This window comes from Pseudophryne corroboree, chromosome 5 (assembly GCF_028390025.1).
Source record: "Pseudophryne corroboree isolate aPseCor3 chromosome 5, aPseCor3.hap2, whole genome shotgun sequence".
Lineage (NCBI taxonomy): Eukaryota > Metazoa > Chordata > Amphibia > Anura > Myobatrachidae > Pseudophryne > Pseudophryne corroboree.
This window is the reverse complement of record NC_086448.1, coordinates 640,375,496-640,391,819: the sequence shown is the minus strand read 5'-3', so window position 1 is coordinate 640,391,819 and position 16,324 is coordinate 640,375,496. Positions and strand designations below refer to the sequence as shown.

General features: G+C 43.0%; 1 protein-coding gene across 3 annotated transcripts in view; it reads left to right on the top strand.

The window, feature by feature from the left end:
- The window catches only part of AQP4 (aquaporin 4), a 148,964-nt gene extending 137,865 nt beyond the window's left edge, over positions 1-11,099 (top strand). For all 3 annotated transcript variants that reach the window (XM_063923636.1, XM_063923639.1, XM_063923637.1), the window contains one exon: positions 5,325-11,099. In XM_063923636.1, the coding sequence (XP_063779706.1) occupies positions 5,325-5,588 (264 nt within the window). In that variant the 3' untranslated portion in view covers positions 5,589-11,099. The remainder of the gene's footprint in view (positions 1-5,324) is intronic.
- Positions 11,100-16,324: the final 5,225 nt, after the last annotated feature.

The window sequence follows — 16,324 nt, the reverse complement described above, 5'->3', positions numbered from 1 at the left end:
CTCAGACCAATGGTCAAACCGAGAGGGTGAATCAGGACTTGGAGGCCTTCCTCCGCATCTATGTGTCCTCCTCTCAAGATGACTGGGTTCAATTACTTCCCTGGGCCGAGTTCTGTCATAACAACCAGTATCATTCTTCATCTGCTTCAACACCATTCTTCACTAACTTTGGATTCCACCCTAAAGTCCCTGAGTTCCAACCGCTTCCAGCAACTTCTGTTCCCGCAGTGGATATCACCTTGCATCAGTTTGCCAATATCTGGAAGAGCGTACGATCAGCTCTGCTCAAGGCATCATTCAGGTACAAGAAGTTTGCGGATAAGAAGCGTCGAGCAGTTCCTGCTCTCAAGGTGGGTGATCGGGTATGGTTATCCACGAAGAATTTGAGGTTAAGAGTTCCCAGTATGAAGTTTGCACCTCGCTATATCGGTCCTTTCAAGATTGAACAAGTCATCAATCCTGTTGCTTACAGACTTCAGTTGCCTCCCTTCTTAAAAATACCCAGGACATTCCATGTTTCCCTGTTGAAACCGCTGATCTTGAATCGGTTTCATTCCTCACTTCCTCCAACTCCGAAAGTCCAAACTCAACGAGGCGTTGAGTATGAAGTGGCCAAGATCCTGGACTCACGTCACCGTTACGGTCAACTACAGTATCTTATTGACTGGAAGGGTTACGGCCCTGAGGAACGTTCATGGACCAATGCTTCTGATGTCCATGCTCCTGCCTTGGTCCGGAGATTCCATTCCAAGTTTCCTCAAAAGCCAAAGAAGTGTCCTGGGGCCACTCCTAAAGGGGGGGGTGCTGTCACGATCCGGGTATCTGGACGCCATTTCTTACCCATCAGATGCCTCCTAAGGCTGGCTCAGCGCTCCAGGACCGGATCCCATCTGTTATCCTAATGTTCACATTCCTGCATCCTCTCCTGTCTCTCTGAGACGCTGTCACAGTAACGCCTTATTACATCTGGCATGGCGTCTTCCGCGGCCTCCGCCGCCGTCCCTGAGCTTCTGCATGCAGAGTGTCAGAGTGGCGATTACGTCAGCCGCGGCCTCCGCTGTGTCCGCGTGGTTGGATGTGCACTTGTCAGCCTGGCGTCTCCTGTCTCCAGTGGCCGGCGCCGCCATTACTGTTTTCATTACCACATGGATTACAAACCAAACTTCCCTCCAAGTGTCTGCATGGGCGCAGCCATCTTGGATTCTGTCAGCTGATCATTTCCTCCAATCTGTTGTCAGTATTGTTAATCTGCATAATTGCCTAGCCAATCCCTTCCTTGCTGCAGGTATAAATACACTGTGCCTGAGCAAGGAAGGCGTCAGTGCTTTGGTTGTCAAACCTAGTTCCTGTTTGTCTCTCTCCTGTGATTGTCTTCCAGGTTCCAGCTCCTGTCTCAAGACTTCCACCATAGAGACCCGCACCAGCATTCCACCTGCGGTGTAGCCTGACTCTCCAATCCATTGTGGATTCATCTGTTTCCAGCTACAACATTACCTGCTTCCAGCTCAGCTTCCAGCAGAGTACAGCTTCCCTTAAAGGGCCGGTGTCCTTTCTACACTTTACCACTCTCCACCGGTATTATTATTTCTCCGCTCTCAAGTTCTACATTTCAGTTCATATTTCATCGCTCCCAAGTTCATTTATTATTTAACTGGTTCCAGCCAGTATCCACTCCGTGCTAACAACAGTCTGGTTCCAGCCAGTATCCACAGCAGCTGTTTTATCTTCAGCAACCCAGCTTTTCCTGGAACACCAGCTGGCACAATCCTGGGTTATCTCCATTGCTACAGTCGGGCCTGGTAAGGACTTTCCATCTAGAAGATCATAAGAACTATCTCACACTACCAGTGCCCTGTGGCTCCTGCCATCCTGTAGTACCCAGGAACTGTATTTATTCTTTGCTGACTTTTACGTTTTCTTTTACTGCTGCTGTGTTGCGGAGTTGTCATAATAAACATCATTGACTTTTAGCCAAGTTGTCGTGGTCACGCCTTCGGGCAGTTATTATTCATGTTACTTACATGTCCAGGGGTCTGATACAACCTCCCAGGTTCCGGTACATCTCAGCCCCTACAACTGAGGCTGCCTCCTGTCAGCTCAGGCCCTCAGTTGTGACACATATTTTAATAGGCACAACTAAAAGGCACCTCAGGTAAACAATGGAGATGGATGGATACTAGTATACTTATGGATGGACGAGCGACTGCCGACACAGAGGTAGCTACAGCCGTGGACTACCGTACTGTGTCTGCTGCTAATATAGACTGGATGATAATGAGATGAAATCAATATATATATATAATATCACACTAGTACTGCAGCCGGACAGGTAGATATATTTATTATGTAATGACTGATGACGGACCTGCTGGACACTGTCAGCTCAGCAGCACCGCAGACTGCTACAGTAAGCTACTATAGTAGTATGTATAAAGAAGAAAGAAAAAAAAAAAAACACGGGTAGGTGGTATATAATTATGGATGGACGAGCGACTGCCGACACAGAGGTAGCTACAGCCGTGGACTACCATACTGTGTCTGCTGCTAATATAGACTGGATGATAATGAGATGAAATCAATATATATATATATATAATATCACCAGTACTGCAGCCGGACAGGTATATATATTTATTATGTAATGACTGATGACGGACCTGCTGGACACTGTCAGCTCAGCAGCACCGCAGACTGCTACAGTAAGCTACTATAGTAGTATGTATAAAGAAGAAAGAAAAAAAAAAAACACGGGTAGGTGGTATACAATTATGGATGGACGAGCGACTGCCGACACAGAGGTAGCTACAGCCGTGGACTACCGTACTGTGTCTGCTGCTAATATAGACTGGATGATAATGAGATGAAATCAATATATATATATATATATATAATATCACACTAGTACTGCAGCCGGACAGGTAGATATATTTATTATGTAATGACTGATGACGGACCTGCTGGACACTGTCAGCTCAGCAGCACCGCAGACTGCTACAGTAAGCTACTATAGTAGTATGTATAAAGAAGAAAGAAAAAAAAAAACACGGGTAGGTGGTATACAATTATGGATGGACGAGCGACTGCCGACACAGAGGTAGCTACAGCCGTGGACTACCATACTGTGTCTGCTGCTAATATAGACTGGATGATAATGAGATGAAATCAATATATATATATATATATATATATATATATAATATCACTAGTACTGCAGCCGGACAGGTATATATATTTATTATGTAATGACTGATGACGGACCTGCTGGACACTGTCAGCTCAGCAGCACCGCAGACTGCTACAGTAAGCTACTATAGTAGTATGTATAAAGAAGAAAGAAAAAAAAAAAACACGGGTAGGTGGTATACAATTATGGATGGACGAGCGACTGCCGACACAGAGGTAGCTACAGCCGTGGACTACCGTACTGTGTCTGCTGCTAATATAGACTGGATGATAATGAGATGAAATCAATATATATATATATATAATATCACTAGTACTGCAGCCGGACAGGTATATATATTTATTATGTAATGACTGATGACGGACCTGCTGGACACTGTCAGCTCAGCAGCACCGCAGACTGCTACAGTAAGCTACTATAGTAGTATGTATAAAGAAGAAAGAAAAAGAAAAAAAACCACGGGTAGGTGGTATACAATATTATATATATATTATATACAATTATATATATATATATATATATATTAAACTGGTGGTGATTATTAAACTGGTGGTCAGGTCACTGGTCACACTATCAGCAACTTGCAAGTAGTACTCCTAAGCAGACAATCACAATATATATTATACTGGTGGTCAGTGTGGTCACAATGGCAGTGTGGCACTCTGGCAGCAAAAGTGTGCACTGTACGTTATATGTACTCCTGAGTCCTGCTCTCAGACTCTAACTGCTCCCCGCTGTCAGTGTCTCCCCCACAAGTCAGATATACATTATACAGTCACACTATCTATCTATCACTTCAGCAAGTAGTAGTACTCCTCCTAATGCTCCCCAAAATTACTACTGTGTCTCTCTCTACTCTAGTCTCACTCTCCTCTCTTCTCTATAAACGGAGAGGACGCCAGCCACGTCCTCTCCCTATGAATCTCAATGCACGTGTGAAAATGGCGGCGACGCGCGGCTCCTTATATAGAATCCGAGTCTCGCGATAGAATCCGAGCCTCGCGAGAATCCGACAGCGGGATGATGACGTTCGGGCGCGCTCGGGTTAACCGAGCAAGGCGGGAAGATCCGAGTCGCTCGGACCCGTGTAAAAAAACCTGAAGTTCGGGCGGGTTCGGATTCCGAGGAACCAAACCCGCTCATCTCTAATAAATACTTTGCTGTGATATGGGTAGTCTGGGCTCTGTGATATTGCCTTGGGGCAAGTTCATTTTGTTGTCATCATCAACCATCATCTTCTAAAGTGGTTGTCTTCTAATTCTATTTCTCGCTTGATGACATGGGACAGTACCTTGAATACAGACCTTTTTCTTTTAAGGATAATTTTTGTCCAGGGCACTTGCACCACAATACCAGTATTTAGTCATGCAAAGGCCTGAAGTTCTGATCTTCATCCACAACTTCTCTGAGACAACCCTTTAATGTGCGAGATATGTGGAATGGTGAGACTAAGCCCTATATGGGCCAGCTCAGCCCATGAAGTGATCAGATGACCAAACAGTGAAACGAGACAAAACAATGGCCCTCATTCCGAGTTGTTCGCTCGCTAGCTGCTTTTAGCAGCATTGCACACGCTAAGCCGCCGCCCTCTGGGAGTGTATCTTAGCTTAGCAGAATTGCAAACGAAAGATTCGCAAAATTACGAATAGAAATTTCTTAGCAGTTTCTGAGTAGCTTGTCACTTACTCTGCCACTGCGATCAGTTCAGTCAGTTTCATTCCTGGTTTAACGTCACAAACACACCCAGCGTACGCCCAGGCACTCCCCCGTTTCTCCAGCCACTCCCGCATTTTTCCCAGAAACGGCAGCGTTTTTTCACACAAACCCATAAAACGGCCAGTTTCCGCCCAGAAACACCCACTTCCTGTCAATCACACTCCGATCACCAGAACGAAGAAAAATCCTTGTAATGCCGTGAGTAAAATACCTAACTGTTGAGTAAAATAACTAAGCGCATGCGCTCTGCGAACATTGCGCATGCGCAGTAAGCGACTAATCGCAATATAGAGAAAATAGGCAACGAACGAACAACTCGGAATGAGGGCCAATATATTTTTAATAAAGCTAAAAGTGAATTAAACAGTATAATTTTTTTTCTGGAACCATTTTACAAATAATATCAATTGTATTTATTTCTTAGGTCTATTGGGTTGGACCAGTGATAGGCGCAGTTCTTGCAGGAACCCTATATGAATATATCTTCTGTCCAGATGTTGAACTGAAGAATCGCTTAAAAGATGTCTTAACTAAGGCAACGCAACAATCCAAGGGGAAATACAGTGAAGTGGAAGAGAGTAAAAGTCAGATAGAGTCGGATGATCTATTACTGAAAGCAGGGACTGTTCATGTTTTGGATGTGACAAAAGGAAAGGACCCCTCTGGTGAGGTTTTATCTTCGGTATGACTAGCACCGGTCACTGAAGCCATAGAAAAACCATCACCAACAACATCACCAAAATATTTTTCAATTAAAGAAACTGATATATTATAAAGCAGCTACGTATATTACAGTCTAAATCACTTAACTAAATGAATATATTACCAAACTTATATCAAATTATGCTATTATGTAAAACCTGTATCACTATATAACATTTATACATTAGTTCTATGTCCTTTTGGCAAAATCTAAGGTAAATAAGAGTGATCTTTAATTTAACAAGTAGTCAATATTGAGCCTAAAAGCTGCCCGTTTAGCATTTAGATTGACAGTGCACATTAGTTTAGAACACCCACTAGCAAATTCAAACAAATGGTTTTCCCTCTGGCACATAATTGGCTGTTGTCAGCACTGATTAAGATGTGCCCCTATTTAATCACTATCCAGGAGCATTGCAACAGCAGATGGGCAAAACAATGAAAGTTAAAATATGAAATAATTATTAAAAATGTATTAGTCTACTTCTCACTTTTTGTTAATTACAGTAAAGTTTTGAAAAAGTAGTTTACAGATGAAGAAACAGGTTGAAAAACATCAAATGGCTTCAGGAAAAGAGAAAATCTTTAAGCACCGTTCTATCTTTCCTGTCCATGTATCTTTCCCTTTGTTTGATCTGTTGACTGACTGCAGCAATTTATCAGAACCACACAAAATAGTCTGATTCACACACTAAAAATAGAAAAGGCATTTTCTGTTAGTTTTATAAAAGATTGTCTGTTTCCAGTGTATGTTATAAGCACAGTGTATGTATTTTATTGTAATTAACTTATTTAAATCCTTTGATGTTATCTAAGACCTTTTATTCATTGATATGAAAATCAACTGCTCCAAGCGTATTTAACACAAAGCAACCAAGCCAAGTAAGCTCTCACAGATGTGCAATAAGCAATACAAGTGAATGGATGTGTACACACATACTTTCTAATATGCACTTGCTTTGCATCTTGCAATAACAACAGTACATTCAGAATTCACAAATATTAATGCCCAGTAAAATATAATGGAATTCTGTGGAACTCTTTGGAAGTGCTTATTAACAACCCAGGGGCAACTTCTCCACTGGTCCACTTATTCACTCATTTCACTGCTTGATACATTAGCCTCTTAGTGCACTATGCTGCAGAGATACTTTGGGAATACACATTGAGGGCCTTATTAGAATTAGACGCAATTTGGGTTAAAATCAAAAAAATTAGCATTTTGCTACAGATGCAGAGTTGGATGCAAATGGATGATGCATAGGTAGGCACGTAAATGCTCCTAAATTCCCTGCAAATTACAGGGGAAGATGTGCCAAGAATATGTCAAGAGGTGTGGCTTCAATGCATACTTGCCTATGGTCTGTCATCGTGGCTCTGCCAACACCCGCTATACAACCCACTATACAGCACCAAAAAAACAGGCACTGTATAGTGGGGGTGGGACTTCGATGACGCTATTGTACATAATTAAAAAAAGTGCAACTTATTTACATTTAATGTAAAAACCACGTTATTGGTTGTATATTTTATTATACTGCCAGTAGCATGCTTTTATGCTTTCCAGTTGTTTGCTGTCATTTTGTGGAAATCTAGAAAGGAAAAAGGTTATTCAGACAATTATTTAAAAATAGATATATTTGAGCTAACATGCAAAACTATTTGAGTGTGTTTGTCTTATGCATTAATGCCATTAGGATGTAGGCCTAAAAATATTAATCTATCCATGGATAGATTTAATGGTCAGGGCAACCGTAGGCACAACACTAGTGTTCACCTCCCAACTTTATATGAGATTTTCATTGTTTGATTATATGTAAACACTAATTGGATATTGGAAGTTGAAAATAATATGCTAATAAACAAGTCATAACCTATGACATTATATTCAGTCTAAGTTGGTGTAAGGTACGAGGGGTGTGCAAAAAGTTTCTGGATGCACAAAAAGTATTAGATTTGCAAACAAATTTAATATTACATTTTTTAAAAGTATATGCCAGAGGAGTATACGGATTTGATCATTAACGTGGTTGCGGCACCCATTTACCCCCAAGTCATGTGGGATTTTTTTTCGACCCACTGAGACAAGTGAAAAAAGATCTCCAATGACTGCTGGCCTCAGGGCTGATTAAATAACCCTGGGGGATCAATGAATTTGTGGTACAGTAATCTACTGCGGCTAATTAAATTCCCCCCAAACTAAAACAACTCGACCAGTCCAAAACAGGTATGTCTTCTACGTACTGGATGACGTCTCCACTGCAGCTTCCAGTGACTCAAAATGAATCCCATGCATCTTGTGCTTGATTTGTAGCAATATGATGAAGTGGCAGGGGGCCAGTTCTGGAATGTACGGCAGGTGACTAAACTCCTGGATGCATTAATGTGCCATAAAATCCACTGCTGTCCTGGACTTGTGGGTAGGTACATTGTCATGATGGAGAAGGGCATACGAGCGCAAGTTCTTGGACAGCACCTAGAAATGGCTTCCAGCATGTACGGCAAGCATTGGTTGGCATACCAGTCCCCAGTGATGGTGCACTGCTGTACAAGTGGTACGGAAGCTACATGGCCAGTATTGGCCACAAAAATAGAGACCATCTGCTTGGCCCTCATGGCACATATGTTGTCCTTGGGGATTGTAGACACGGGTTGGCGGCATCTTTCCTTGTCTTCCAGAGACCGTCTTCGATACTGAAATTCTGCAAAGCACTCAAACAAAGTGGTACAGAATGATGCTTCCTTACCAAGAGTAACTTGCAGTTGTTCAAAACTCTCCTGCTGTCGCTGACCACTCTTATAGTCATAGAAGATAATAGCTCTCCAGAGGCCTCTGATGAGTTCCATAATGAGTTTGTGAAGGTAATGAATATGCTGACAACTATGGCATACAGTGCCTTGACATTTCACAAGAACGTTAGTAAGAGATTACAGTTCACTACCAGACAGTCAGATTGTGTCTACTCTACCTATGCACTGCACATCCGAAAACTTATTGCACACACCTTGTACAATATAGTGTAAATAATTTGTAGTTACTAAGAAAAATTTTGGACTGACAGTAAAAGAACAAGTGTCTAAGTGCCTACTCCTATTTCAAGTGGCGCCCCTAGGCACATGCCTAATGGGAGATTCACCACTGCATCCACATAGCACCATCCTAATTGATGTCTTTTTTTTCTATTGCAAAACATTTCTTATTAACTCTGCATAATAAGTATGCAAGGTGAGATGGCCTAGCTTTATAGAGCTTACAATCTAAAGGAAATGCAGCTAATTGACAAATACAGTAAATTGAATATATGTACCGTATTTTATATATCTTCTTTTGACTTTACAATCTTCTTGTAACAGTTTACCAGGAGCATCAACATTAGTTTGTGCTGTAGTGGAACCTTGATCTTTCTACTATTCATCATTCATCTGTCTCCATTGACTTCCTCTGATCAATAAAATGTTCCCATCAAATATAGCCCTGTCCTCAGTGACAATTTACAGTCATTCGTGCAGGGGTAGGTAGCATCCCAGCTGCAGTGTAACAATGATTCCATTATACCATGCCAAAGATTAAGTGTTAGGGAATGCTAAAATGGTGGCAGAGCATGCTGGGATGTGTAGTTTCACAGGTGTGTCACCAGGGACATATCTAGAGAGGAGGAGGCCCGTGTGCAGGATCTGTCTTGGCCCCCTCCTTTTTAGCCGGCAGCACTGTTGCTCAAGGCACAACAGTTTCATGAGGCCCCTAGGGCTGTCCCAGAGCCTAAAGTGCATGCGCAGATCTCTGGGAAAAATGGCGCGGCAGCCATTTTCCCAGTGATTTTCCTACTACGCAGGCACGAAACACTGGGAAAATGTTCCCAGTGATTTCTACAGCACTGCTGCTGCGACGTGGGACTCCAGAGGGTAAGTATTAAAAATAATGGGTACAGGGTGTGCGGTGTGGGCCCCACTGGATCACGGGGGCCTGTGTGCACAGCACCCACTGCAGCCACTGTAAATATGCCAATGGGTGCCACAGATTGCTTACCCATGATTTCCCTTTTTTCCAAACATAGAAATATCCACGCGCTGATTGGCTACAGTTATTGGCTGTGCAATACCATACAAGCATGAATTAGGCCCTGTGTCTCTACCCCTTTCTCTATGTTTTGAAAAATGTTATTAAAAAATGTATTAAGGGGGGAAAAAAATTATTCCTTGGAACCTAGTAAACAGCAAATGTCCCATGCCCCACCATAAGGCCAACACAATCTGCTAAATGTAATAGCCTCCGAGTTCCAGAGGTGCAGGAAGTTTTTTGTGAGTCTGCACGTTTTTTTTTAAAGTGGCAATCATTTACAAGCCAAAACCAACCAGGTTCTAGGAGGCTATTACAGTTAGCAGAAAGTCTATTAGTAAGAAACTGACATAAATGGTCACCAAGATGCTGAGTGTTGTTAGATAGGGTTGGAATCTAAATGTAGGGACATGGAGTAGTGGATGTAGAGGGGGCTATAGAATGCCCAGCTAAGGTTAGGTGGAGTTGCTACAGTACATTCAGGAAAATAATAAAAACAGAGAGAAGTTACCAAACAGCAAAGGAACCCAAGTGTTAAAGTAATGATATCCTACCTATAATAATGTGTAAACTGTCTGATTCTCGTACACCACATCATCAGTAATACAATAACCATGGTTCTCTGTACTAGCCTAATGTGAGCTGATCTCAGTATAGCATGTAGAAGCAATGCAAGAGGCAAACAGTCCCTCATTACAGGTTTCTTTGTAAAAGACTCTCAGAGCTGTTCTATTGCCTGGACTGAAGAAGATGGGCTAAATGTTCTGTGAGGACTCCATATTTTTTCTCAGTTGCTCCTGAGGCTTTTGGGAAGGAACCTATAGTGAGTGACTGTTTGCTTTATTGCATTGTTTGTTTATAACAACCTACCTTCTTTTTTTGGAAAAACAAGTCATCTAAGATGTCATACATACCTGCAACTCCACTAATAATAATATATAATAAGCTGCAGCTAGTTGCCAGCTTAAGAATTCATCACAGCCATCCACAACAAGTACCACAGGGCAGAAATTGAAGTTATACACAACACTAACCAGACAACCAGATAGCAAACTTTCAAAAAAAATTGTGATTACATTCAAAAAGATTGTGATGCTGTAGATCCCAATATGTTGTTTGCAATCTTTAAAATGTAATCCAACAAAATCTCTGTATGCCATATATTGCTTCAATTGTTTTGTTCTGCATTGTTGAATCAAGAGAAATTGTAATTTTATGTTTACTTAATTTATTCTTCCTTTGTTTACTGTTTTGAGAGATAGTTTTAAATATAATGAAGCAACTTAATAATTGATCTAAATCATATGACCTGGATTTCACCTATACAAGAGATACTTTATATCTCCATTCTATTTTACAATTGAGTGCCGGGTGTGTGGTGCTTTGATTTACACTTCATGTTTATCTGTGTCATGTTTGAATAAAATGATTTATTAGTCATTTTCATTTCTGTGACCAATTCCTTAGATCAGATGAATGCGATACCAATCTTAATCCAATCATGTATCATGCAATACCAAATTTGAGTGTAGTCCTGCTGATGCCATTGAATTGGTGGTAATCAGAAGGTGTAAATAATTATTGTTTGTATTTTTGTAATCTGCATCCTAATGATTATGTGACCCATACCAGAGATAAATACAACAGGTCTCTGTAATCTAATTCCTCTAATTCAGCGTGGTGAGCGCAAATGAGACCCTTGTGGGCACAGTGGTGCGCTATGCACGCCACGCTACGCGCGCCACGCTATTTATTCTCCCTCCAGGGGGGTCGTGGACCACCACGAGGGAGAATATCTGTCGGTATGCCGGGTGTCGGGATTCCGGCGCCGGTATACTGTGCGCCGGGATCCCGACATTCTGCAACCTAAAGACCACCCAATTCAGCACTTGTCAATACTACTAAATTTAGGGCTGCTGCCAGTAAAGTGGGACCCACTACAAATGAAGCAAGCAGGGACCATGGAGCTATGTGTGGCACATGAGAAACCCCACCACCACCACCACCACCTTCTTGTTTTTTTGATGGTCAAAGTAAATGTACAAGTCAGGACTCCATAGGGCCCCTAGACAATATACTTGTAGGGGTCTCTCCCCACCTTAAACCCATCAAATCCCAGCACTCCATGGAGGGTGCCTAGAGGCAATTGCAGGAGAAATATGAGAAAAAAATTTTTTTGACATTGCAGCAAAAAAATAAATGCAAAACACTTACTTACCTACTCGTTATCAGCTGCTCCATCCTCTCAGGAGGACCAATGCCAAGTAAACTCACTGCAGAATTCTGAGCTAGCAAATATTCTCAAAGCACAGGCGATCTGCAGTTTCAGACCATGGGGGAGATGTTAGAAGTGGTATTATTTCTATAATCAGTAACTGCGCACATTATGTGCTGCAGTTAACGCCTTCCTGAAGTGGTCAGAATGATGCGCCACTGTCACTATCAGAGCTCTAGATGGGACACCAAAGTGATGTGGCCAGTTATGAACAGTCAGTAGCACTGACCTTACCGGCAACTGCAGCTATCAATTTCAGAATATGTTACCAGGGATTGTGCTTATAAAAAACAATAACATTTTATTTCCAATTAGCCGTGGGGGGAACTGGAAACTTTTGATGGCATCGAAGAGAGCTATTCAATTGTAGCTCCGTTCGGGAACAAATGGCTGCTGATAACTGAATTTCAGCTCACTACCCCCCCGGGGTGGTGAGCAGAAAAGTGACCAATTTGGGTGCCAAAATGGCATTTTTTGCAATCGCTTCCAACACTTTGGTTGGGTTTAGCTGCTTTACGTGGCTAAACCCGACCTTTATGGGCACGATCACTTTAGACGGGAGATCGGGCACGAAAATCAACCCAAAGAGTGCAATATGATGCTTTTCTATGAGAATCACGTAATTCTAGCCCCATCCCCTCTTCATAGATTATACCTAATGACATGAGTAGTCCAGCTCTGCTCCTTTCAGCGACCACTTGCACCTGCTTTCCGGGTTTCTTACAGAGATACAAGAACCTAAAAGTCAGCAAGTGTACATGGATGACAATTGGCAGCACAAACTACTGTAGCTGCTTCTTGGACCTTTCTTCATTACTTCTGCCCATATGAAACTATTTTACATGTACAGTAATGTTTGCTCTTTTCACCTGTACAAGAAAATTATGATTCTACCTACTGTGGCTGTAGAATAAACTAGTGCAATGGTTCCATTAAATGAGTTTGTGTGTGTGGGTTATATTTGTGTGATGACACAATGATAATGGTGTGGATATGAGGTCTGATGATATATTTTGTATTGAAACTGGTATGACAGGGAGTATTAAGGAGAGAAGAGAAAGAGAGAGAGAATGAGAGAAAGAGTGACCAGCTTATGTCAGCACTCAGTGAAATAAATCAAACAAGACTTAGGGGTATATTCAATAAGAGTCGGGTCCATTCCAACATGCAGTTGATCGGAATAGACCTGACAACCCCTATTCAAAAACCGTCCAAATCCGAATGCCGGATTTGGCCATTCCCGGTGTCCTGTCCTGGTGTGCTGATAGCGGCAGCAGGGGGAGCTGTCAGCGGCGCCGAGGGTGGGGAGCTGTCAGTGGCTGCTGTGGGAAGATGTCTGCGGTGCCGGGGGGGGGGGGAGATGTCTGCAGTGGTGGGGGGAGCAGCGGGGAGAGCAGCGTAGGAGGAGGAGATGGAGCGGAAGAGAGGAGGACACGGGGGAGGAGAGGAGGAGACGGGTAGAGAAGCGGCTGCAGCAGTGTAACTGGAGGCTCACGGCAGCGTCCACTCAGCTCCAGCAAGTGGGACCTCGCTTACTGGAGCCGGGTGGACGCTGCCGTCAGCGGTGGCAGTGCCCCATTCTCCTGCTACGGCCGCGACCTAGCTATTGGAGCCGGGTGGACGCTGCCGCTGGGTTCCTGCTCTCCCCATATATATATATTAGTGATGTGCACCAGAAATTTTTCGGGTTTTGTGTTTTGGTTTTGGATTCGGTTCCGCGGTCGTGTTTTGGATTCAGACGCGTTTTGGCAAAACCTCCCAGAAAATTTTTTGTCGGATTTGGGTGTGTTTTGGATTCGATTTTTGTTTTTACAAAAAACCCACAAAAACAGCTTCAATCATAGAATTTGGGGGTCAATTTTTCGGGTTTTGTGTTTTGGTTTTGGATTCGGTTCCGCGGTCATGTTTTGGATTCAGACGCGTTTTGGCAAAACCTCCCTGAAATTTTTTTGTCGGATTCGGGTGTGTTTTGGATTCAATTTTTTTTTTTTACAAAAACCCCTCAAAAACAGCTTAAATCATAGAATTTGGGGGTCATTTTGATCCCATAGTATTATTAACCTCAATAACCATAATTTCCACTCATTTCCAGTCTATTCTGAACACTGAACACCTCACAATATTATTTTTAGTCCTAAAATTTGCACCGAGGTCGCTGGATGACGAAGTTAAGCGACCCAAGTGGCCGATACAAACACCTGGCCCATCTAGGAGTGGCACTGCAGTGTCAGACAGGATGGCCGATTTGAAAAATAGTCCCCAAACAGCACATGATGCAAAGAAAAAAAGAGGTGCAATGAGGTAGCTGTGTGACTAAGCTAAGCGACCCAAGTGGCCGACACAAACACCTGGCTCATCTAGGAGTGGCACTGCAGTGTCAGACAGGATGGCACTTCAAAAAATAGTCCCCAAACAGCACATGATGCAAAGATAAATAAAAGAAAAAAGAGGTGCAAGATGGAATTGTCCTTGGGCCCTCCCACCCACCCTTATGTTGTATAAACAGGACATGCACACTTTAACAAACCCATCATTTCAGCGACAGGGTCTGCCACATGACTGTGACTGAAATGACTGGTTGGTTTGGGCCCCCACCAAAAAAGAAGCAATCAATCCCTCCTTGTACAAACTGGCTCTACAGAGGCAAGATGTCCACCTCCTCCTCATCCTCCGATTCCTCACCCCTTTCACTGTGTACATCCCCCTCCTCACAGATTATTAATTCGTCCCCACTGGAATCCACCATCTCAGGTCCCTGTGTACTTTCTGGAGGCAATTGCTGGTGAATGTCTCCACGGGGGAATTGATTATACAGGTTGAGTATCCCTTATCCAAAATGCTTGGGACCAGAGGTATTTTGGATATGGGATTTTTCCGTATTTTGGAATAATTGCATACCATAATGAGATATCATGGTGATGGGACCCAAGTCTATGCACAGAATGCATTTATGTTACATGTACACCTTATACATACAGCCGGATGGTAATTTTAGCCAATATTTTTTGTAACTTTGTGCATTGAACAAAGTGTATCTACATTCACAGAATGCATTTATGTTTCATATACACCTTATACACACAGCCTGAAGGTCATTTAATACAATATTTTTAATAACTTTGTGTATTAAACAAAGTTTGTGTACATCGAGCCATCAAAAAACAAAGGTTTCACTATCTCACTCTCACTCAAAAAAGTCTGTATTTCGGAATATTCCGTATTTCGGAATATTTGGATATGGGATACTCAACCTGTAATTCATTTTGATGAACATCATCTTCTCCACATTTTCTGGAAGTAACCTCGTACGCCAATCGCTGACAAGGTGAGCGGCTGCTCTAAACACTCTTTCGGAGTACACAGTGGAGGGGGGAGCAACTTAGGTAAAATAAAGCCAGTTTCTGCTAGGGCCTCCAAATTGCCTCTTTTTCCTGCCAGTATACGTACGGACTGCCTGACATGCCTACTTGGATGCGGTCACTCATATAATCCTCCACCATTCTTTCAATGGTGACAGAATCATATGCAGTGACAGTAGACGACATGTCAGTCACCGTTGGCAGTTCCTTCAGTCCGGACCAGATGTCAGCACTCGCTCCAGACTGCCCTGCATCACCGCCAGCGGGTGGGCTCGGAATTCTTAACCTTTTCCTTGCAGCCCCAGTTGTGGGAGAATGTGAAGGAGGAGCTGTTGACGGGTCACGTTCCACTTGACTTGACAAGTGTCTCACCAGCAGGTCTTTGAACCTCTGCAGACTTGTGTCTGCTGGAAAGAGAGATACAACGTAGGTTTGAAATCTAGGATCGAGCACGGTGGCCAAAATGTAGTGCTCTGATTGCAACAGATTGACCACCCGTGAATCCTGGTTAAGCGAATTAAGGGCTCCATCCACAAGTCCCACATGCCTAGCGGAATTGCTCTGTTTTAACTCATCCTTCAATCTCTCCAGCTTCTTCTGCAAAAGCCTAATGAGGGGAATGACCTGACTCAGGCTGGCAGTGTCTGAACTGACTTCACGTGTGGAAAGTTCAAAGGGTTGCAGAACCTTGCACAACGTTGAAATCATTCTCCACTGCGCTTGAGTCAAGTGCATTCCCCCTCCTTTGCCTATATCGTAGGTAGCTGTATAGGCTTGAATGGCCTTTTGCTGCTCCTCCATCCTCTGAAGCATATAGAGGATTGAATTCCACCTCGTTACAACCTCTTGCTTCAGATGATGGCGGGGCAGGTTCAGGAGTGTTTGCTGGTGCTCCAGTCTTCGGCACGCGGTGGCTGAATGCCGAAAGTGGCCCGCAATTCTTCGGGCCACTGACAGCATCTCTTGCACGCCCCTGTCGTTTTTTTAAATAATTTTGCACCACCAAATTCAATGTATGTGCAAAACATGGG